Raw genomic sequence first — 23,787 nt, 5'->3', positions numbered from 1 at the left:
ATCTACAGTTGAATCACCGTTGTGTGTATGTTGAGGAGAGCAAGTGCACGCGTCATTGCAGATGCTTAGACATTCTGGTCACGTTTGGTTTTTGGCTGCCCGCTTCCGCCCTCGTTGGAAACTGCGCTCACAGCCTTTGCGGTCGTCTGGACAGCGTCAGTCTGTGCCTACAAGATATCAATTAATTGAACCTTGTGAGGGATCTTGTGGTGTACTCATTTCCCAAGCTGCGTGAGTAAAATACAACACCTACGTACTCGCGAATAGGCACATAGTAGCTAGAACAAATTCAAACTATCGTCAAACGTCAGGATAATCTCTCGCTTTTGTCTTGTTATCTTCGGAGAAATCCTCATTGGTAACATCTATAATAACCGATTCAAATGTGGAACGAGCAAGTTTTCCGAACAGGTAAAACGAACGTCGCTGATAATCTCAATGGGAACAAAAATCAGTGTTAAGAGTGAAGTCAGAAGCACTCGGACAATTATGTGTAACTCTTTTGTGAAATAGATGATCTCAGAACGCACAGAGGGGATGGTAACATTCATACAGTAAGCAGCGCAAATCCACTGGAGGTTCGTTTCTTTTCAAGAGCGCCCATTAAGTGGAAATACTGGACGATGATGGGTGAATCTTGGTGCTTGAGTCGTTTATACCCTTAGGTAGACCTATCGAAAGCTGCACCGTTTTTCTCCAAATCAGAATTCCATCTCCAGACAAAAGTAAGGGTGATATCAAGGAGGCGCGCGGTTAAAGTTTGTCTTACTAGAGTAAAGTACTAACTACTAGAGTACTAAGTAGTACTTAAGTCCCTTATATCCATCAAATCTCCGACAACATAGTAATATTATTCTGTACGGAAAACGATTCGTGAACTATGATGACCTCAAAACTGAGCAGTAACCTATTTCCGGGATCCTTTCCAATTCAGGGCGAAGGGCAGTAAATGAATCATCGACAGGTCTTATATTTTAATACTTCTTTGTTATTAATAAGTTGTTAAAAACTATACGTCCTTACTTCTTCTCTTAATGTCAGACTTTTTACGCCATCTTTCAATTCAAAAAACAATATATGGTCAGAAAAGCGGTAGGTCTAATTAGGATAAGCAAACATTATTCTAAAAATCTATCATACTATTCTAAGTTACACTGAAAATGAACGAGAATCCAGTCGGGGGGGGTAGAGGTACAAAAGCGTTTCACAAAAGTCTTTCATGCAAACCAAAAGTAATATCCTTTTTTACAAATTGTCTGTCGAAGAAATGTGCTAATCATTTATACAATAAAGATGTTTATATCTTTCTACATAATCTGTCAAAAAAACTCTTCGGACCGCCTTTTTCTGCAAAATTTCTGTGTGTTTATTTTAAATACTTCAGTTTGTTTGTTTTTAAAGGAATTTTATTGATTATGAAAATGTTCAACCCTCAGCGGTTTCCTGAACTGCTTTTATCATTTCGAGGATACTTTCCTAGACAATACCAGCACAATTAGTTTCAGATCATTTTTTTTCATGAGCGTTTGTAGCGCAGTTAGCACTAAGAATCGCTGCGACTGCATGGTTGATCGATGGCTCGAGGTTGCTTCAAATCCAGTCAAGTCTTTCGTCCCTCAGGGGTCGATAAACTGGCACCAGAGTTCTCTGGAAGGATAAAAACACTGACTTAAAACGTCGGCTAGCCTCCGCAAGTCGCTCTATAGGCTAAACACGCATTCGTAAACCTCAAACGAATCCGGATCGAAGTGAGCGCGTTAGGGCATTCCAAGCGGACTGATTAGCGCCAGGCACCTTGCCCTCCATTTTCTTTAAGCGAAAGTAACGAAAATAAAAATAAAGTAATTTCTAATGAGAATCATCCTTAGCACAATGGAAATCAAGCTTCCGTAGAATACCATGTTCGCTGATGTTTGAGAGATACGACCATATGTTTGCTTATGCATACGTTTGGGCCCGACATTTTGCCGTCGACTTCTTCCGGGAAAGCAGCCAAAGGAAAAACCGACGAATGAAAGCCCCGCCTCTCTGCAGTTATAACCAGCTGGTCCAGCTGTTTGCTATTGATAAATGGCCCTCGAAAAAGTGCACTCCACCCAAGCATGGAATATGATCCAAGAGCGGCGGTCGTAGAAAGCCCTCGCGCCGGGAGGACGTCCACTGAAATCACTAAATTCTTCGGGTACCTTAGATCGACTGTGTATGGCACTGCGAATATGCGCACAGTCTTAAAGGCATCACCCCACGAATCTGGAGTGGTATGGATTTCCGGTGGAGTATTCGGTTACGGCGTCGTAGATTATGGGGAGGAAGGTGATTCCGTTCATTTCTTCCTAATTGCTGTAGAAAACAGGCCGGAAGATACGGTTTCGAGCGTTCCGGCGCACTATTTTCCACAGGGAATTCGATTGGAGCGCGCCAGCCCTGGGCGGCGCCGCATCTTCCGGGCCGTGTTTTACGGCAATTAGGAAGAAATGGACAGAACCACACCCCTCTCCATAATCTACTATCCCGTATACGAATACTCCACCTGAATCCCGTACCACCTCATATTCGTGGGGTGATGCCTTTAAAGAAGCTGCGACGAGACTCTTCCACTCCAGCGAGGACAATACAGGACTCCACACATAATCCGGAGAGACCAAGACATGATTTTGGAAGATCTGAGGAACTTGCTTCAGAATTTGCATTTCTTCTCAGCGGTAAGCTTAACGATCGTCCTCGAATCGCTCACGAGAGTCTCAGACTTCTACGTCCTTAAATGTTTTCCAAGGTCCCAGGTTAGAAATCCTGATAAGAATTAGCCGATACAATTTATTTCTGTGCCTCATCTAAAGACTTCTTAACAGTTCCGCCCTAAACCCTAAGGACTGTAGAGGATAGTCGAGAGAAAAACCAACAATATCCAGGCACTCTAACATCACTTCTCTCCGAAGCGCTGTCGAAATGGAATTAACGTCCATGAACCGCGACCAGAAGAAGAGAGCATGCTTTTCTAGGGTGAGGTTCGAGCAAGCGACAGAGGGACGGAGTGGCTACATAGAATGAACGTATTGAAAAACGACCCCTTAAATGAGATGTTGCAGCATTTTTTTTGGTATTTTTGAATGGCTTAAATAAACAAATTTTTGCATAAAACGTTTTTATGCAATGTTCTTATCGTCAGCGATGTACGATGGTACGCGATTGGACTAGGCTATAACTAACTGTAAATTGCAAGGAGGCGTGACTTCTATATGGCAGCTGGCAGTTGAATGAACGGAAAGTAATTCAGATTGCTATAAAATGAATGGTGACGTCAGCAACATTATTTTACGAGTTTTGGTGTTCTGCTTACCTCCTTACGTACGTTTTTCTCAGATCGCTTAGCTGTGAAATTCTAAAAAAATTTCTATGCGAATCATCCCAGCAATGTCATTCCATTCGAAAGATTTGAATGATAATACAAATGAGGGGAAAATGTATTTGGGGAGGCGAGGGCGCTTAGTGGCATCCTTGCTTCTCGACGCTCTAATTTACTTTTTTCTCTTAGTAACTTTAGCGTGGATCATAGATCCTCTAAGACAATGCTTAGATTTTGAGGTCCCGACCAATTTAGTTATTTACTTCAAGAAGTAAGAGCGCTACCTGGGTGCTCGCCCCGCCAACTACATTTCACCCAGAAGTGGCATCAACCAAAATACGACTGAACAATGGAACAACAGTGCGCAGTTAGTTGCATTCGTTAGATGAACAGAAACAGTTAAACAACAAACAGAAAAAACAGAAACGGGCACACACAGTCACGCTCTCATTTCTGGAAGTAAATAAATAAATCAGTCGGGACCTTGAAACCTAAGCATTAGTCTCAGAAATCTTGGGGATCTATGACATGTAAGCTTAAGTTACTAAGAGAAAGAAGGAAGATAGAAACTCCAGAAATAAGAGCGCGGTTGACTGCTTCCTCTCCCAGATTTTCCCAATATCGTAAGATAAGAGCGAAGTAGAACTGCATTACGTCACGACAGTAATTGATTTATCACCACAATTGTTAAAATTGGATTTTGTTGAAATTGTTAGAATGAAAACGAAATAATGGATGAGGCGAATACGCGCTTGATATAAAAAGATCGTAGAAAGTCTTACTACTTTGAGTATTGGAACATTTCAGCAGGCGATAACGCGAAAACAGTGGACAGTCTCCGTTATACCTATACTAAATACTTGACACACAATCTCTAAATAGTAGAGAGGAACCAACCCCTGACGACAGCGCGGTTTTTGCGTATCTGGCGCCAATCAACTTTTACTACAGCTATATTTATTATTTGTTTTTATTTTTTGTTTATTTTATTTTTTTTTTGAAAATTATAGTAATAAATGAGCCCATTGAACACAAAAAAAACAAACAAAACTAACAAAACAAACAAAAACTTACAAAAAAATACAAAATCATGAAAAATAACCGCTGGAAAGTATGCGCGTTGTGCGGCTCGTCGTTGAGCAGCGCTATCGTCAAAGCTTAACATCAAATTTATCTAAATTTGTTTTGTCAAAAAGAAAAATTCAAAAGGACAGATCAGATGAGAACAAACAAAATTTTCCAAAAATGTGGGACTCACACAGAAAAATCCGGAACTGTTGTGAGGCTATGGGTCCATCAGCAATGATTCTCGCCACTATCATGGCGGAAATTCGGAAATCTGGGAAGACAACGTTATTAGCATTCCACGAAAAAAAATGTACCAACTCAGTATTTCTTAAACTCCTTAGTAGTTCTAAGATTACTGCTTTGCATATTCCAAAATGTTTTACCTCGGAAAAAAAAGCAGTAAACGTCCTCCATCATTCTTGTCTTCATTATTTCCTTCATTTTTTACCTCCTAACTTTTTTTGGCAGGGCTACACTGTGACACTTCATTATACGTTGAATACGAAAACAAGCAACTAAAAAAAATAAAGTGCTGGACATAGTAGAAACAACCAAGTTGGGTTCTAAATAAGACCAATTATGGAAGCTGAATCAGGATTCCTGTCATACCACACCATGCACGACGTTGTCGCGCTCCAATGCGAATTTCTGGTATGAAACAAAACCTAGCGTGGAAACATGTGATAATACTTTCTCCTTCGCCTTCAGTATCATTTAGTACCGCTAGGATTTGTATCCAACTAGTCTACCGGTTAAAATAATCATATCTTGGGGATCTGTCTGTCATCGATGGGATCTTCTTCCGTTAGTCCCCATCCTTCCCTTATTTTATGTTCACCTTGTTTCATTTATATAAAAACAGTTGGCCACTTACGTGATGTTTCTGAGAACTTGACGGACTTGCTGCATCCTCACCTCTTTTCCTATAGAATGGATTTCAGATAATTGATGGGGTTGACAAAATTATGACCACTTCTACTGAAGTGATACTTACGCGCTTTATGACGTCATTCCTATTTTTTCAGGGAATAGGGCGATTTTCGTCACTGAAGGCGTGGTGCCTTCAACGAATCCCCTTTCTCCGATTATAATGATGCCCGTGTTAGAAAGTAGGGAGCTGTTCGGTGCATCTTCGGAACGCTACAGACTTGTGAACGAGGATCGGCTGGTGCAGCGACTTGGGAACACCCGTACGATTAGTGTGAGTTATTTACCATGAACTAGTGAAAATTGTTGGGTCTTTGTTTCTAAAATGGGAAATATTTCTTTACTTCTTCACCTTCATCCTTCTTTACTGTTGATTTTAAAGGTATCACCCCACGAATCAGGTGGTACGGACTTCAGGTGGAGTATTCGTATACGGGATCGTCGATTAATGAGAGGGGGTGATTCCGTCCATTTCTTCCTAACTGCCGTAAAAAACGGCCCGGACGATACGGCTTCGGGCGATCCGGCGCTATTTTCTACAATGAGTTGGACCGGAGCGCGCCAGCTTTGTGCACGCGCCGCATCTTTCGGACCGTTTTTTTACGACAATTAGGAAGAAATGGACCGAATAACCCCCCCCCCCACTCCATGGTCTACTATCCCGTATACGAATTCTCCACCTGAAATCCATACCACCTCAGATTCGTGGGGTGATGCCTTTAATAGAAATTAGGGTGCAAAAGTAGTTAGGGGAAAGATATTCAACGGCGCTCTCTTTGACTCTTTCACTTCGGCGCGCAAAAAAAAAACTCCATAGAGCGCAAAGATTGTTCTTAAGTGACAAATGGCTTTCCCATTTGAAAGCAGATAAACATTTGAGAAGGCCATAGTTCATCAACTGGAAAATAGATCTGGAATACTACTAATGCTTTAACTTTACCAAATTTTTCAAACAGGCTTACTAGAGGTAAACAGCTAACTCATATCATGTTGTGCTCTCAACGAAAAAATCGAAACATGTTTGCGTGTAACAACTTTTACTTACAAGTTGATCTGTATTCACAAGGTTATGACCACAAAGATGCCCTTTCCGCGGTTCTATCTTCCTTTTTTTCTGTTAGTAGCTTCAGGCTATATGTCACAGATCCTCGAAGACTACAGCTTAGATTTTAGTGCCCAGATTGACTTAGCTATTCAATTCCACTGATGAACTGTCGATTCACGAACAATCGCCTTTTGAAGTGCTTTTCTGCTTTCAATTTGGAAACCCATTTGTCGCTTAAGAACAGTTTTTGTGCTCAATGGACTTTTTTCTTGCGCGCCGAAGTACAGGACAGAAAGACCGCGGTTGACCCTAACTGCACCCTAATTTCTATTAAAATGAAATCTTTATTAAAGAAGGTTGAGTGTGGCAGAAGCCTTACCATCAACCATCTTAGGCGATTATTACCATGCTACCTTTGCACAGATTTTGGCGTAGAAGTACTAGTCGTGCCGACTGTTACGATGAAGATAGTTTAGCAGGGGTTTCTTTAATTGTTGAGTTCTCTTTACCCTCGTGACTTTCTGCGATTCAACAAAGATTGTTGCACAAATCTTCACGAGACAGAGTGGTGGATGTAAATATATGACAAAGCATCTTTTCATTCTCTTATTTAACACGTTACTTCTACTTTATTACATTTTTAGGCCCACGAAGCTTGCGTGAATACGCTACGATGGAACCGAGCCGGCACGTATGTTTTGTTGCACATCTTGGTGCTGTCTTACTTGATTTCGTAGAATTGTAATTCAATTTAATTTTTGAAGTGTAATATATATATATATATATATATATATATATATATATATATATATATATATATATATATATATATATATATATATATATATATATATATATATAGGTATGCATACATTTATATGCATATATGGTTCTGGTTTTTTTTAATTAAAAATGTTTTTGAGTGGAGCAATTTTACCTTACAACCTAACCAGTTTTTCATTTCTACGAGGGAAAACTTCTCAAATCTATCACTGTTTCTTTCTGCACCGGTAAATTCAAATAAAACCTAAAGATTGATTCTCAGCTTGTTAGCATCTGGGTCTGATGATCGAAAAGTGAAAGTATGGAATCTCGCTGGCGATTGTATTGCGTCAGTTGAGACAGGACACCATGCCAATGTATTTGCTGTTGAGTTTTTACCCGCAGGTAATTCACAACTAGAGATTACTTTTCTTGCAGCTCGTAATGTCTGAGGGAAGGAATCTGTAAATATTCTTAAGTCATTCCACAGCAGCAGCATTTCCAGGAAATGACCGCATTTTGGTCTCAGCTGCCGGGGATCGATTGGTGAAAATGCATGATCTTGACGGCTATAGAGGTCAGGTTTTATCTCGGAAAATTTTTGTTTGTTGCAATTTAAGTTTTCAGAAGTTTTTAACCTAGTTTTTTCTTTTAGATGAGCCAATCACATGGACAACAAACGGACGTGTGAAACGTTTGGCAACTGCACAAGATGAACCCTACTTATTTTGGTCAGCGTCCGAAGACAGCAATGTCAGGTTTGTTATTGTCTTTTTCCGCATTCGTTTGAAAAACATCTTTATTTATCACAGGGAGTATGATACTCGTACAAATGAAGACCGAAAACTAATCAATACGGAGGAGAAGCGTGTGAAATCATTTGCGATCTGTCAAGGACGAACTGAACTGGTTTGAACCCATGTTATATGCTTTCCTTCTTTTTAGCTGTCCTTCTTTCTTTCTTTTTCTTTTTTTTTGCTTCGACTCATTTTACAACCTTTACTATAGGTAGCTGTGGCGACTGACGAAGCTCCAGTTCCCATCTATGACAGGAGAAAACCGGACAAACCAATCCTGACATGTGTTAATGGTTCGTTACCAAAATTACATCCGCACTAAAGAAACAAAAAACTTCAAGCCATGAGCAGTTTAGCTGACGACAAATGTCATGGTAATTTTACTTACACCACACATGTTTCGTTTGACGAAATGGGAACGGAATGCCTTGTGAGTTTTCATATTTCCTGAGGGAGAGCTACTGTGCAGTTGAGAAGCCGTGTTGTTTTTCTTTCTTAATACCCTCATTGTTCATTTTTTCAATTACCTTGATCCTTTTCGCTGCTATTTCCAGGTAAATCAAGGTTGTGGTCCAATTTATTTGTTCAAGCTGAAATCCGATGATCGGCCTACAGTTTTACAAAAAATTAAACAGATAATTGAGAATAACGATGACGGTGAGTTGCATTTTTAATAACGTATTCTGCTGCATAACTCCCTTGCTTCCGCTTTAATATATTATAGGTTGGTTTATATTACTTCTAGTAGGTACGAAATTAAAATAAAATCACTTCTTTCGAATACTTTTACAATGTATAAGAGAATAATTACATGTTAGCACCTAAATTTGTTAGAAATTCTAAAAACAGATGCGGAAATGAGAAGGTAAAGGTATGATACTGTGTGAAGAAACGATTCCACTGAAGACAGGTAGTGTTGTTTACAAATCTTAGTCATAAGTTTTTCCTATGAGTACAATAGTTGTTTCGATATCTATGGGAGCGTGAATGTTACCAATGGATCCACCAGTGAAAGTCTGCAAGGACTGTGTTCTTTCCTCATAAAAATGCTTTGTTTTTGAATTTTAAGAGAGTTCACACAATCTTCCACCGTTCCAATGTCTAAATGTGCCTACCGATTCAATTTTCAGTTCCGACGAATGGTAAACACACTCTTGCGTTTGCTGATGCACGAGAACAGGCAAAAGAACTTTTTAGTTCGAAAAAATTCCCTGAGGTAAACTTCATATCTCTTTTTTTAAATGGGACATTTTCAGTCATCGTATAGTATAGTAGGGTCAAAGCGATACGAAGCTCGGTGCAGTTGCGTAAGCGACTGCGTTCGAACCGCCGCGATGGGGCGTAGCGGTTAGGATCGGATGGGGAGCTTCGCTAGAACCATCTATCGTTGCAGTTCGCAATAGTTCCACGTCGATTCCAACCGCCATCTCCACTACGCCGCTTCGAACGCCGCCTCTTACGCAACTGCACTGTGCTTCATGTCGTTCTGATCTAACTGTATATGCTTTTATATAGTAGTTGCATTGTTTTTGTTTGCGAGGGTTTGGCTATTTGCGAAATGTGTACTTTCAGGCTATTGATATCTATAGTCGTGCTTTAAGTCTTTCTCCAAGCGACTATGATCGAAGCGTGCTGTTGTCGAATCGTGGTATGGGATATCTTTGTCGTAGATGGGAAGGCGATTCCTACGCTTGCGTGCGAGATTGTGCAGAGGTAAAATAAACTCTTTTTCGAATACGACAAAATGTGCGCACTGCTAAGCCTTTTGTGTCTTGGTTTTCCTGAAAATAATTTTTTGGAATATGTTTTAAAAATAATATAGTAATAGTATTAAAAAGTTAGGTTGCACGGCCATACGTAATCTACATAACCTGTGACCTGCTTTCCAAAAAGATCTTCCACTACTCTCATTTTGATGAAACTATTTCCATCAGGATTAAGCTGCTCGGGGCATTAGCTGCGTGAAAACTATGCCGCGTCGTGCATGCGCACTTGACCAAGTTCACTTCTCGCTCTTTTTGTTCAAGATGTTAACATTTAGTTCCTGCAGAAAATTCTAAGTGATGGTTCCTCTTTTTCAGGCCTTACTGTTGTATCCAGGAAATTCAAAGGCGCTTTGGCGGTTAACACGATCACTCATGCTACTGGAACAGTGGGAACTCGCAAAGGAGTGCATAGATTTATTCAAGCGAAGGTTCCCTACTGACCGATCTATAGTGCGGCTTACAGACCAGGTTGGCTACCCCTGCCTTCGCTGTTTTATATTTACTAAGCCAAATATGGGACGCCATCATATACGAAGAAGCAGGTATACGTTGTTGTCGTAAATTATGCGGCTCACATTATAGTGAATTTGCGTTCTCAGCGAACGCCAGATTTTTAAAATGTATTTTGGAACGAATACTTTGAACTAGTTGATTTCGCGAGAACCTTTTTGCGCTCCCCTTCATACTAGGAAGTGGCGTTCGACAAGCTGCAAGAGCGAATAATTTATTAAACTTATGAAAACAGAATTTGTATCTTAATGTTACATTTGCGGTCCATTGTCTCATCAATGTTGTCTTTTTTTTCTTGTGTTGACATATAAGAGCTCATACTAGACCTAGGAGGTTCCTTTTTTAGGTTTCTGTAGCTATGGATTCAGCCCACGCTCACCAATCGCATGTGATGAGTGACGACAAGAATGTTATAGACTACAGCGGTGAGCATTTTCGTAGTTTAGTTTTGCAAATTAAATCAAGTGAAATGAAAAATGAAGAAAAAACCAATGCACCAAAGACGATTTTGGTGTCCGTTAAATATAGACGCTTTTGAAAGATCCCCATTTCCTTGTAGCCATTGAAAACTTCGTGTTTTGTCACAAAAAAAAAACAAGATGGTGTTAGTAGGGTGCGAGCTTTTACTTGTTAGTGAATCATCTAGAAAGTGCTGACTGCATTGACAAATCTGAACAGTTATATGGCATCTTTCAAAAAATCTAGCATCTAAAAACACGTATATTTGTTTGCGGAAACTTTTTTTTTCAGAAAGACCAATTTTCAACAAGTGGAACTTTTGCACGACATGTGCATGAATAAGGAAGCGAGAGATTTTCTCCTAAATCTTAAATGGAAAGAATTTCAAGATTTTATCCACTTTAGAACACCCAATTAAATTGATATAGTCACTAGCATTCGTTATGGGAGAGCATACAAACTCTCGCGCCTTTACTCATCGTCTGATTTTTGCTTTCATGCGCAATTTACTCGTCTTGAAGTAATTGCCGTATAAATAATTGCCGTGTTCTTGCAGAGAGATTTTGTGGGCAAACCAATACACACACAGATATAAAGGAAGCTAATTTTTTCGGGTCAAAAAATCAATATATAGGTGAGCGTGTTGTGTTTTAGCTGTGTTCTTCAAAATGAATGGAAAAGAGATACAATTCCCCGTAATTCCAGTTGCGGGATCGGACTGTGGTTCGTTATTGTTATGGAAACGATGTTCTGGTGTTCTTGTTGCGGCATGGAATGCAGATCATTCGATCCTGAACATTGTCCAACCACATCCAACACAATTCATGCTTGCCACATCAGGAATCGAAGAGGTGATCCGTTTATGGGAGCCGATGGAAGAAGGAAAAGAGGTGCTGTTTCTTTCCTTTTTGAGTATATCCGAGTCTATTCTATGAGAAATAGGGACTCCCTTCACGTTTTTTGAAGGAAGAATGTTTTATCTTTGGTCTTTACATAGCTACATCGGTTGAACCATAACTTCACCAGACCGTGAGATATCGACGCTCTTTTTCTATCGAGGGGAACTACCATGCAATAATATTCGGTTTATAGTATATACCAAAAAAATGTATTGAACCTGTTCCCGCCACTTGTTTGTCTTCCGGGAATGAGTTTGATGCGATAAAACACATCTATATTCCGAAAAGAGATTCTGTTTTCCACATTTTTAATAGCTGTATGTGTAAATTTTTTGTACACAGATGAGTACTCTGGGTGGGCGCATTCCGTCATTGCATTACTGTTTCCTCGAATTTCTTTATTAAAGTCGTGCAATAGTTTTGACTACTGTATTGAGTGTTGTACAGAATGTTTAAGTTGTGACAGTTTGTTATGAAACAAGATAAGGCACGCATTTTTATGTAATGTACTCGGCCGCTGTTTATTTAGGGACGTTGCGACTCCACCTAGGTTATTACACTTCTTTTATAGTCGGGTCAAAACGACTTGGAGCACAGCGCAGTTACGTACGCGGTTACCATCGTGAACTGCGTCCATCAGCGGTGCTAACAGTGATCCCCGTTCGATCTTAACTGCTACGATCCACCGCATTGCTTCAAGCGCAACTGCTTACGCAATTGCACCGTGTTTCATTGCGTTTTCACTCGACTACAGGCAATGCGATGAACACTAGATAAAATTGAAAAACTACCACCGTTCATTGCTGCGGTTCGCGATGGTCCCATCTAGATTCCAACCACTTTCTCCATCGCATCGCTTTGAGCGCAGTCGCTTATGCAACTGCATTGTGCTTCATGTCGCTTTGACCCGACTATACCTTTAGATGTCACGACTAGAAATATACGTTTGCCTTGCTTGAGCTAGTGATTGAAACTTTTCCCGAAAAAAAGTCCCCTCTATTGCTTCTACAAATTGTCATTTAAGTGTGAAAGACGAATATCCGAACCATGGACGCACTTCGGCCAACGCAATCGACATCCCACTGACGAGAGAGATATCTTTCTACGTCTCATTGGTTCCCAAATGGTACGTGTTTCACCGATGGTACTATAACTGTTTGAATTAAATACCACTGTCATTCTTTAACGACATACGATCAAAGAATTCTAAGTTCTATTGATGTCACTGAGTACAGTAATCATGAAGAGGAAGCAAGAAAGTTTTCATCCTCTGCTGATATGAGAAATCAACTAAACTAACTAAATCAACTCGATCATTAATAAAAGTTAGATGAAGAGGACTCAAATGAGTCTTGGCCGTTGTGCTTGTTCTTACGACATTTCACGCAGTAGAGCAGAGAACTGGTGCGAAGTCATGCTCCGCCCGGTCCGGTTCTGGACCCGTGTCACAATCAGTGATCATGGAATGACAGTGATTAGAATTTAAAAATTTGAACATGATTTTACTGGAAAGTCACTTCGTTGTTTACGTCTAAAAACCAGCGAATATAACCACTTTGAAAGTCAAACCGAAAAACTGCTATTTCGGATGGAAAAATAGATAAATTCATGACATAAACACGCGACCAAGACTTAGGGTAGAACGACTGTGCTTGCATTTGATTTTTGCTTAATTCACGATGTCATTATTTCATTTTGATATGTCGGCACTTAAACTTGCACAATTGGCAAACGTTCTTTTCTTCTCAAGTGTAAAGTGTAGCGGGAGAACCTCCTCAAGTCAAAAGCGTGTCGTTGTCGTCACATGAGGAGTCACGTCAATAGAGTCAATAGATATTACTCGGCGGTCATAATACAAACGTCCCACCTGCACCTTTCACCGATGATGTTCTTTGAGATCGATTTTAGCCATCCGTTTTCATTTCAGATGCGAAGCCGTGAGGAACGTCCCGAATGTGTGACAAGCTAGTAGCACTGTTCCGGGTAGATGTCAACTTCGATTCTATTATTCAAAAATCGCTCTTCCCATGGCAACGTCTACGTGTCAATGCTGTAAAAAAAGGCGCTGACTTTTGGCTCCGTCTGCATATCGCCCAAAGAAAAGTGAATATAGTGACTAGTGGGTTCAACTGCAATAATAGACTTTACCCTTGTTTCATGTATCGAACATCTTTACGTGTTTTTTCATTTCTGGTCTTGAAATAGAATTTTAACATTGCGGTATAGTTCAATGTTGTATGAGCTGGTACTGTACATGAATTCTATCAAAATAATAGTTTTTATACATACTATGATCACAGGTAATCATAAATCGCAAGAAAGGCTTAGAACCCGAAACACACATGGGGACACATTTTAATACAGAATATTCTTTCCTGAGAAGAATAAATCTCAGAAAAGGGGTCCTACTTTTTACATTGACCAACAATGCTCCTCATGCATAAACACTAACAGACTAGTCTACGGACGACAGTGAAAATAATTTTTTAAGCACCTGGAATTAGGAGAAAATCCGCATAAGCCAGAAAATGTTTGTCTTACAGTTATATCATTTCTTATTAGTAATCTCTTATTATAACATATACTTCAAAATGTGAAGAGAAAACGGGAAAATAACAAAAACCTGAGAGAAAGAGGCAATACTGTGCGTAAACAACAAAAACTAAGACTTAACATTTCATTTCCTTCTTTATTGCTTTGCTCTCACTCGTTTCCAGTAAATCCACCACTACATGCGTATACAACGGCAAGAGTTCAAGTTTCACTACCTCGTATTTAAGTGAGTTCAGGCCATCGTATTTCCATTTCTTCTTTGTTTGCGCCAATAATTTGTATCGACATCTAGAAAACCAATTGTTACTGTGGAATTCAAAGTTACTTTTTTTTTAATCGAAACGCAAAACGTACTTGTTTACCGGATTACTTTTAGTCTCGTGCGCATGCTTAATCATCTTGTACCTGGCAATTGTAGCGGGATAACGAGCTATTTTGAAGCCTACTGTTGAAACTCTGGAAAAAAAATTGAACTAACGTGATGCAAAAATAATTGCCGTTTTTATATTGCTTATGCTTGTGTCAACAACGATATAAAGTTTAACAAATACAATCATGCTAAAAGACATTTTAAAGCGGACATCGAATAGAAATTTCTTCTACCCTCATTGACCATTCATAAGAATGTTGTCGAAAAAAAAAAGATTTGTGTAGTTCTGTTTTCAGGCTATCAAGCTTCAGTACAGCTCCGTAAGAATAACCCTGATTCTTATCAAAGATGGAACCGTGAGAGTGCTAACAGAACAGCATGTTCTCGTATAGTTTGCATCTGATCACCTGATCGAATGCTTTTTTCAAGTCAGGAAATGCGAGGTGCAGTGGTGCTTCTCACGATGCTTCTCAACGAGGGGTCGTGTAACGTGGATGGCATCGGCGGTGTTGCACTCGGTGAATGGACAATTTCTCTACTTCTGTGGTCGATAATGCGTTAAAGATCTTCAAGCTATGAGAGAGCACTCGGATCGACCTGTAATTCCAGCGTTCGGCCGAATTTACTTTCTTTCTTCGGATAGGTATTATCGTGCTTCGTTCCCGGTCCACAGGTGCCTCAATAGGGTCCCCGTTGATTTTCATAGTTCTGTCCCCAGATCGTCTGAACCTGTCGCTTTCTCCGTCTTCTTCCTTTTCAGGTCCGATTCAGTTTCGTCAGTGGTTATCTCCTGAACTGGTCGACAGCAGCTGTAGGCAGAGCTAAGAGAATTGGTGGATGGGAGAATTCTTCTGTTAAGATCATCTCGAAACAAGTACGCCACCGTTGTAGCACCGTTTCTCGGTCCATCTGAATACTTTCATTTTCGTCCTTGACACCCCAGAACCAGACATCCTCAGGCGGTGGCGAGATTTCGCTGGTTGGTAGATGATGTGCTCGACGTCGCATGTGTTGAACTTCCTATGGGCATCATCGCAGTGGGCAGATTTCGCTATCCACACCACTTTCATTCCGTCTTTTTTGGCCTCACTGAAATCTTGCCAGTTTTTGGGAGTCTTATTTTTGAGAAAGGTGAGAGAGAGGCGCTTCTCATCACGAACTTTCATTTTTACCACCTCCGTCCGTAGCCACGTCCGTCCCTCCATCTTTCGACGTTAAGGTTGTGTTGTACCAAGAAGCTGCTTTGCCTATCTCGCACCTTTAGACTTCGACGTTCCTAACAGGTAGCAGTCTTATCACCGAAATGACTATGGCTTCCTTCTTCTTCACCCGCCACCACTTAATTTGAGCAGGTCCCCATCGATCATCGCGTTTCTACTTCAGGCGCAATTTTGGTTATGAAGATAAGTGGACGATGTTGTGTTGTAACCGTTTCATAAAGTATGACATTTGCTTCGAAGGCAAGCTTTTTATTGTTATACGAGTACGAAGTTAACAACATCTCTAGCCACCCTGCATTCCTCCAAGAGAGACCTCAACTCAACGCAACTATAATCATATCCTCCGGCGGTACCTCGGTGGTTTTCTCATCGAGTATCCTTGTAGAACTCGTCCTTAATTTGATTCGAGCACCTCGCCTGAAGAGAGTGCGCCGGGAGGAAGTAAAGTCAATGTTCATCAGTGACCATTACTACTTTCATAAGACGGTAGTTGAGGCGTCCAACCACTGTGATTAAATTCCCGAAGCGCTGAGAAACAATTACGCCTATTTCTTTCCCAGTGTTTGGACCGATGTAGACGACTTTGAAGCAATATCCAATGTCCTTTGCCTTGCTGTCAAACCGTCTTGTCTCCTGCAACCCTGCGTCATTCTAGTGCGCATGCTGCTCGCACGAGCGTCTCTATGACGTGCCGACGTCCCTGTTGATATGTTGGTCTCGGCAATGGTGTGAGATTGTAGGACACACGCAGTTGCTCCTCAATGCCACCCTATCTGAAACATTCGAAACTCGCGTATATTTTTCACACACCAAGATCCGTGAGTGCGCGGGTTCTCTGGTAAACGGCCTAGCTATAATCTAAATTCTCTGGCCAGACCGAACTCGAGATTCTTGTTATCGAATCTCTTTACATTAGCAGTTTTGTTGAATCCTGGCTCAACAGCTTCTAAAATTTCATGGATTAGTTGTTATTCCATCTATTATCTTCTACTCTTAGTAAATATGCGATTTCACGTCGACTCCTTTCAACAGGAAAGTCGGCAGCTCACTGATGCCGGGCTAGCTCGCCCACGCGACCCGTGTGCCAGGGCTCACATGTATGATACGTTGTTGAGTGCCTCGTAAGAAAATTCGATCTACAAGGTCGTTTCCCACGCCAATTTAAAGGGCAACTAGCGGGAGTTCAACATGATCACGCTCATACGCTAAGCCCTAACTTTTCGAGAGATTCCAATTTTTTCAATTTCATAATATACGCATTCAATGAAGAAAAAATACAAATAATCAGCGCTTGATTGCATCAAAAACTCTCAAGGAAGCTTTATGAGATGTTCAAACTTTTGTTGTTTTAGAGAAGTATTCTTTGTTTTGTGGGCACCAAGTATGCGAAGAAGCAGAATCTTTGATAGAACATGTGTGAAAGTTCGGCCAGATGCGAAGCAGATTCCAAAGAACCAGACGTTCTAACCGACGTTTTTGTTCTAACCGACGCCAAACGCGTTCCAAAAATAAAATCGGGAGTGAATCCGGTCAAAATACAACTTATATTGCCTTATGTGTCTCTAATAATGAACGGCAGGGAGTAGCAAGTATAGGAAAAATAACAATGTGAGTTAAAAGATTGAGATTCTGAACCTTAATCCTTTTCTACTTTTATTTGTGGATAAAGTAATAAATATTGCCGATGAGACTAAACCTATTACAATTTAGACCTTCCCATAGGTTCCAGCCTTCTTCGAAGCTTTCTAAACATGAGTTAATGGCATAAAAAAAGGAAATACACATACAGAACAAAAATGTATACCTGTCTGCCAAATCGTCGTCTTCACCTCCCCAACCCCAATATCGATTTGAAAAACCATTTATGGACCTTAACTGCTCGACAGTCATCGCACTGATCCCTCCGAAAATTGCTTTGTAGGGTAACCTAGAAAGTGCCGTAAAAAACGAAACCACTGAAGAAATTCTGCTTGTTGCTCAGACAACGTACTTATAATCGAATTTATCGATTGCTACACTCATATGCCTCGGAATTGTCGGACAAGAATATAAATTTCGGTCATCTTCGGGTAGAAGATCGACGTCGTGAAAAATAAAGCATTCCCATGGATACAACTTCATGCTCTCCGCAAAACCAACATTCATCAACTAAAGAAGTGATTGACTGTAGCCATAAAGAGGACAACGGTTGAACTGTACCTTTGCTCTGTTGAAGGTCTGATTGGCAATTTGTTCGACGATCACTATGGCATAATCAAGCTGCTGCTTGGTTAGAAATGAATGCAGATTGTGTAATAATATTCTCAGATGTGATTCGCGATCGCGGTAGGGAACCACGATCGCAACCTATAATGTTATGTTCAAAGTGACTGCACAAAAAACTACAAGTATTTGTTTCAAAAGCTAAAAAAACACATCTGCCTACCCTGTGCCTCGATCTACATTCTTTCGGTTGCCCATGACCTCCATCCTCTACATAATGATATAGTTTTTGTAGAGTATCCATCGATGGTGAATCCATCCATACTCTAATTGGTCCGACAAGGCCAGGTGGTGTCAGTGGGCACAATTCCAGTTTTGGACTCTGCAGCTTGAATGGATAGCTCTGATTTCTATACTCATCTGAAACCAAGGCCGTAACGGAAGGGATAAAACATTGTTTTGACACCTATCATATAAATACAAATACCCCAATCAAAACAAATCTATACAGCTAGCTTGATATATAAAGTGAGTGCAATCTTGGAGTATAATTAGCTTGCGCCATCTAAACGGATTTAAAAAACCAAGTTTGCATTTGTGGAAGAAGCAGGTCGAACGAAGGTGTTTTTCATCTGGATTGTTCAACAGAAAAGGATAAAGTGTCTGGCGTTAATCAATCCGCTTATGATGCGTCACCACGTTCACTTCAATTCAGAATCGTTTGACGTTCACGAACGTGTAACTGGCTTATAGAATGACTTGCGGGACTAGCCGATGTGTGTCAAGTCAGTGTTTTTATCCTCCCAGACAAGTTTGGTACCAATTTATCGACCCCGGAGGGATGAAAGGCTTGGTGAGCACTAGGGCGGATTCGAACCTCTAATCGATCGTGCAGGCAGCAGAACCTCTGACCGCTACACTACACCCGCACCTAATCGTTTAATAGAAATTTCCAGTGAAATGGAATTAAAGAGTATATCCGATGACCGTGATTGCAGATTTAACTAGAAATTTTGTTGAATCCTGAACTGAAGATATTATCTATAACATTATATATATGCATATATATAAGTGTAATAATGTAATAAATAATAATAATAATATAATACAATAATGTAATAAATAAATGTATATCAGAAGAGGGAGTGGCCGGGAGTGTAGCGCAGTCGATAAAAAGTTGGCTGTGGCTGCACGATCGATCGCTGGTTCGAAACCATCCTAGCGTCAACCAACTCTTTCGTCACTTCAATGTCGATAGATTGGTAATAGACTAGTCCGGGAGGATGAAAACACTGACTTCACACATCGGCTCGATCTCGCAATTTACTGTAAGGGTGCATGCTTGTTCATAAACCTTAGTACTCATCAATGCCGTGCAGTTTATCTTTCACTAACTTGTTCATCCTTTATAATATAGTATACATTAGGGTAAAAACAACCTAAATCTATGTCCAGAGCGGCTGCGTTTGAAGCGGCGCGGTGGAGCGTAACGGATAGTATCAGGAGAGGAACCTTGCTAAAAACATCCATCGCTGCATTTCCCGATGATCCCACGTCGAATCCAACCGCCATCTCTATCGCACCGCTCCGAGCGCAGCCGCTTACGCAACTTCACTGAGCTTCAGATCGGTGAAGTTGACCCGAAAATAGAATGACTCTCATGCGACAACAAATGCGCTTTAAAAACCCTCTCATTTCACTTCAAGAAAAGTTCTACTTGATGAAAACTAAGAAAATGTCAAATGAAAATACGTTTACTTCTATACTCTGTTCTATGTCGAACAGACTTTGTATGAGTTCCAACACAAAAAAAGTCCGGACCATAAGCTGCAGTGATCTTATAACTCCCTTATTCATAAATGTAATTATAACAGATAACCAATCCACTACACTCCCTGCCTAATCTAAGATCACTTCAGCAAAATCACAGTGATACAGCAGCTATGCGACCTTGGCTTTTACAAGTGACAGCTGATGGTATTTCTTATAGAGACTACATAAAGAGCTCAATAACGTTTCAGAGTTAATAATTATGCATATTTCCCTACAATTAAGAACTAAGGGTTCCCGTATAATTCTCTGAAGTTCCCTAACGCTTCCGGTGGTAAGCTGGAAGCTTGACACCGCAAGCGGATGAAAGAAGAATTAATCTGCTTAAGTAATGTTATGCAGTTGTTGATGATATCAGATTGCATTAATCGCCAATGCTAACGCTCTGTGAGGGAACTGTGGGACGCACGTGCGTGTTTTGCCGGCGCTGGTGGAGCTCTTCGGGCCGATTTCGATGCTAATAGAAGTTACATGGTGGTCGGAGTCGATAAACGCTGTTCGCTGAGAGAAGCACAGGCGCTCTCGATCACGTCTGCAAAGTACACTGTGCGAATAACCAGGGAGATGTAGATTCAAAAGCGTGAGAATTCTGCACACGGTCATAAATAAATACATGTTGCGTCTTTTCTTCTCCTATTCATTTCTCACATACAATCAGCATAAAAAGTGTTGTAACATGACTACACGTTTTAGGCCGTACGACGTGTCTACCGTGTACGCTTGCGTTCTTTTTTCATTGCATATGCGAAAACCTCTCTTCCTCCCGGGACCTCTTTTCTTACTTGCTCTTGGTTTTTCATTATCTTTTGTTTATTAATGTACGAATCGGGTTACGTAGCTTTAGTTTACAAGTTTTTCACTAACTTTTTTTTTTGCTTCTGCAGCGCCTCTAAAATCTTATTTGAAAGATTTGATTTCTTTCTTGTTTTTTTTTTCTTTCGTAAATGCGTAGTCGTAATACGAAGAAAATAGTTTTTCACTAGTTCAGAAGTTTCTCTTGAATCAAAGGCATCTCCTCAAAGACCTTAGTACGCAAGAATCGAATTTCTCTCCCGCTTTTTGTGTAGCTGCACGCTGTAGCTTTTTTTTAGGATGCATTTTGGGATTTTACTGTGAATAAGATTACAGACGATAATCTCACACAATCATACAAAAAAAGCAGAAATTGAGCGAAAAATGTAATTGGGGGATGGGAGGGGTACTCAGTGGCGCCCTTATTTCTGGACCTTCCATCTTAAATTTTTCCCTTAGTACTTTAGCTTGCATGTCATAGATATTCTAAGAATGGTGAAGTCTTAGGGCCCCGAATGATTTAGTTATTTACTAGCAGAAATAAAGGGCCCACTGAGAGCCCCTCCTCCTAATCCTCCTACTCCTCCTCTCCCCAACTACATTTTACCGGGAATTAAATAGCTACAAACTAAGATCTTAGAGGCATTGTGTGGGCAAAACAAACCTACAAACCTAATAAAAAGGACTTTGTTAAGACTACATAACCGTATTCTAGCGTTACCACAAGAAAAACAATACGTTACGGTTAGTAACAACATGTTTTATGTGTGTCTGTATGTTATAGGAATTTTGTAATGAAACTGAGCTAATAATTGTTTAGAAATTTCTTCAAAAGTTCTGTCAAAAAACAGAACTATGAAAAACCAATAAAACAATATAGTGCGCAATGTAAACATATCAGTAGGGTATCATTCCTCACCGGCATAAAATAACGATAGCAGTGATAGCATAAACACTACAGCACACAATTTACTAATCAAGCACTTAACGTACCATCGTCGAAGTCGGTACCGTTCAGCACCGATTGAGTTTCTGTAGGAGTGTTGGTAGTCTCGTCAGAAACTTTTATTGATGTGATTTGGCTTGCGCTGGATACCGGGGGATGTGTTGCTGTATTCTGAAGGACTGAGTACAAAGGATCCTCGTCCAGATAAGAACTGATACGATCGAAGTTCTCATAGATCGATTGGCCCTGCAAATTGTAGAGTTACGCATATTGAAGACATTATACAACACATGAAGATAAACAATGTTTGGAAAGTATTTCCCAGAGAATATTTTCCATCAGGAATAAACAAATCTGAAAGGACGCGAAGCAGCGGTCGTTCTTGATTAACAAATGCCAGAAGAAAAGGATTCATTCTTTCGGAGAAGAACACTTTAAAATGAATTAATGTATTCATTATTTAAAAGAAAGAGGAGCTAATTCCATAGCAACTACTTGAAATGAATGCAAATTTGTCAGATTCCTAAGGTGGACAAGTTGTAAAACTACCTGAAAAAAATGAACTTGTTTATACGTCAAGCCTTAAATGAACGACCATAGCTCTCCCCTGGCCAACATCGACAAGATAAGGCAATAATAACATTAACGCTTATTAGATAGTCAGTTTCACTAATATTTTGACCTCTTATAGGTTAGAAATGTTCTATTGTTCGCTCTACAACAATGTCATGATAATAACTCAGGATATAGCTCACATCTTTTACAACAGCCAGATAAGGTAGAACATAGTTGTATTTATCATTTGTTATTGTATTTATCAACAGATTATAAAGTTGCTAATAGTCTCAAGACCAAAAAAGCATGGAAAACTTTGCAACAAAAGGCAACTTTTTTCTAAAGGATTTATTCTTCGGCAGTCTCGCACCCCCACTTAGTCACTGGATCCACACTATATTCAAATGTTCCACAACGATAAGAACAGTTAACATAAAACAATTAGTTACCTTATCGATAGCGAGATGAACTATACCGCCAGCGATGAACAGTGCCAATACGAATTTGACCTTGTTTCTCGTCACCAGCGCCATCAGGGGTATCGACGATCACCGTGATTGTGGGACGAGATTGACGAGGAAAGCAAGGAACGAATTGCTATGAAAGCATCTAAACATCAATTAGTACAAAGTACGCGATGAGGAGAGAAAGTTTATCTCAACGCCTCGCATGGACAACATAAATCGACAGGTTTTGCGCGAACGCGCGAGAACAAACCCGACTTGATTTGTCATCTGATCAACGACGCGTCCATCATGCTCTCGAAAAACAAGCGTTCGACGCGAATCAAATTCAGCAGTAAGGAGAAATGAAAACAGATATCGCGTGAGAAGCGAAAGAAAAAGTCTATATAACAGACAGGTCCTGTTGTACATATATAACTCAAAAATTTGTTCATAACTTAAAGTATGAGTTTTCTAAGCGGTGAAATTGACAACACTAACAACAACAAATCTTCATAAATGTCGGGGTAAAAAGCGTTGTATCGGAGCGACGAATCGCGTTCTCAATGAAAACGTTCATTGGTCCTCCGCCACCAAGCTCGACAAGCTCCTTAAAGCTTTTTTTCTCCTTTTCCTTTTTTTTCACTCTTTTTTCGTATAATGGTTTGTGAGTAGAACTGAGCAGTCTTAGCAAAATCCTTTTCCACTTCAGTTTTCCACTTTGCAGTTTGTTTTGTTCTTAGTGCGCTTACGAAATGGTTCGTACGGGTTTAATATCAGCCCTATTTTTCTAGTAATTGTATAAAATAAGCAGCTTTTTTAGTCTTGATACTAAGAGAACCTCTCTTCATTGTTTTAGGAGTTTCCTCTGTCCCATGGCATCTCCACAAAGGCTTTATTTTGTGGAAGTTATCATACATTTCTGCCCCACTTTCGATCTTATCAATCTTAGAGATATCTAAACAACAAAGCGACAAAAACAATGGAAAAGTACTCCATTACGACTACCTAGTCATATTCATAAAATATTTCTCGAAAAAAGTGAAAACCTATGAGAAAAAGGAAGGGAAGAGTCCCGATGAGCTAGATACTGAGATTGTAATGCGTCATCACGATGCACACGTTTCACGCCCACTGTAAATGCATGTAATATGGAGCTTCAAATTTAAAAGAAATCATAGAACTGTGGCAACTTCTGGTTTTTGAAGTGTTCGTAATGTGAAATGCAGAACTCAAACAAATGAAAGCTAAAAAGAAATATCAACTTGATATTTCTTCTTAGCTTTAATTTGTTATCAAT

The 23,787-nt window shown here is 40.1% G+C and overlaps 3 protein-coding genes across 5 annotated transcripts; 1 reads left to right on the top strand and 2 right to left on the bottom strand.

Moving 5' to 3' along the window:
- Positions 1–65: 65 nt before the first annotated feature.
- On the bottom strand, positions 66–4,828 carry RB195_004860 (uncharacterized protein; the record flags this gene model as incomplete). 2 transcript variants are annotated; one of them, XM_064182905.1, is made up of 5 exons in its annotated part: positions 66–167; positions 258–278; positions 4,418–4,500; positions 4,602–4,682; positions 4,795–4,828. In XM_064182905.1, the coding sequence occupies 5 exons, from the start codon at positions 4,826–4,828 to the stop codon at positions 66–68; spliced, it is 321 nt and encodes a 106-aa protein (XP_064034171.1). The 2 variants fall into 2 exon arrangements, with proteins under 2 accessions (XP_064034171.1, XP_064034172.1); XM_064182904.1 differs by lacking the exon at positions 258–278.
- A 372-nt stretch (positions 4,829–5,200) lies between these two features.
- On the top strand, positions 5,201–13,545 carry RB195_004859 (uncharacterized protein; the record flags this gene model as incomplete). 2 transcript variants are annotated; one of them, XM_064182903.1, is made up of 19 exons in its annotated part: positions 5,201–5,215; positions 5,437–5,468; positions 5,525–5,612; positions 7,028–7,074; positions 7,429–7,550; positions 7,651–7,722; positions 7,801–7,903; positions 7,958–8,054; positions 8,154–8,235; positions 8,299–8,372; positions 8,497–8,599; positions 9,073–9,158; positions 9,515–9,655; positions 10,024–10,176; positions 10,565–10,643; positions 11,234–11,311; positions 11,383–11,567; positions 12,601–12,702; positions 13,504–13,545. In XM_064182903.1, the coding sequence occupies 19 exons, from the start codon at positions 5,201–5,203 to the stop codon at positions 13,543–13,545; spliced, it is 1,701 nt and encodes a 566-aa protein (XP_064034169.1). The 2 variants fall into 2 exon arrangements, with proteins under 2 accessions (XP_064034169.1, XP_064034170.1); XM_064182902.1 differs by lacking the exons at positions 5,201–5,215; positions 5,437–5,468 and having other exon boundaries at positions 5,502–5,612.
- Positions 13,546–14,245: 700 nt separating this feature from the next.
- On the bottom strand, positions 14,246–22,577 carry RB195_004858 (uncharacterized protein; the record flags this gene model as incomplete). The annotated part of the gene is made up of 8 exons (XM_013450548.2): positions 14,246–14,417; positions 14,484–14,585; positions 17,524–17,646; positions 17,710–17,867; positions 17,919–18,065; positions 18,145–18,341; positions 21,537–21,735; positions 22,494–22,577. The coding sequence occupies 8 exons, from the start codon at positions 22,575–22,577 to the stop codon at positions 14,246–14,248; spliced, it is 1,182 nt and encodes a 393-aa protein (XP_013306002.2).
- Positions 22,578–23,787: the final 1,210 nt, after the last annotated feature.

The sequence above is a fragment of the Necator americanus genome, chromosome I, assembly GCF_031761385.1.
Source record: "Necator americanus strain Aroian chromosome I, whole genome shotgun sequence".
In the NCBI taxonomy this organism is placed as follows: domain Eukaryota; kingdom Metazoa; phylum Nematoda; class Chromadorea; order Rhabditida; family Ancylostomatidae; genus Necator; species Necator americanus.
Note: the sequence above shows the minus strand (reverse complement) of the source record. Positions and strands in the feature narration are given on the sequence as shown.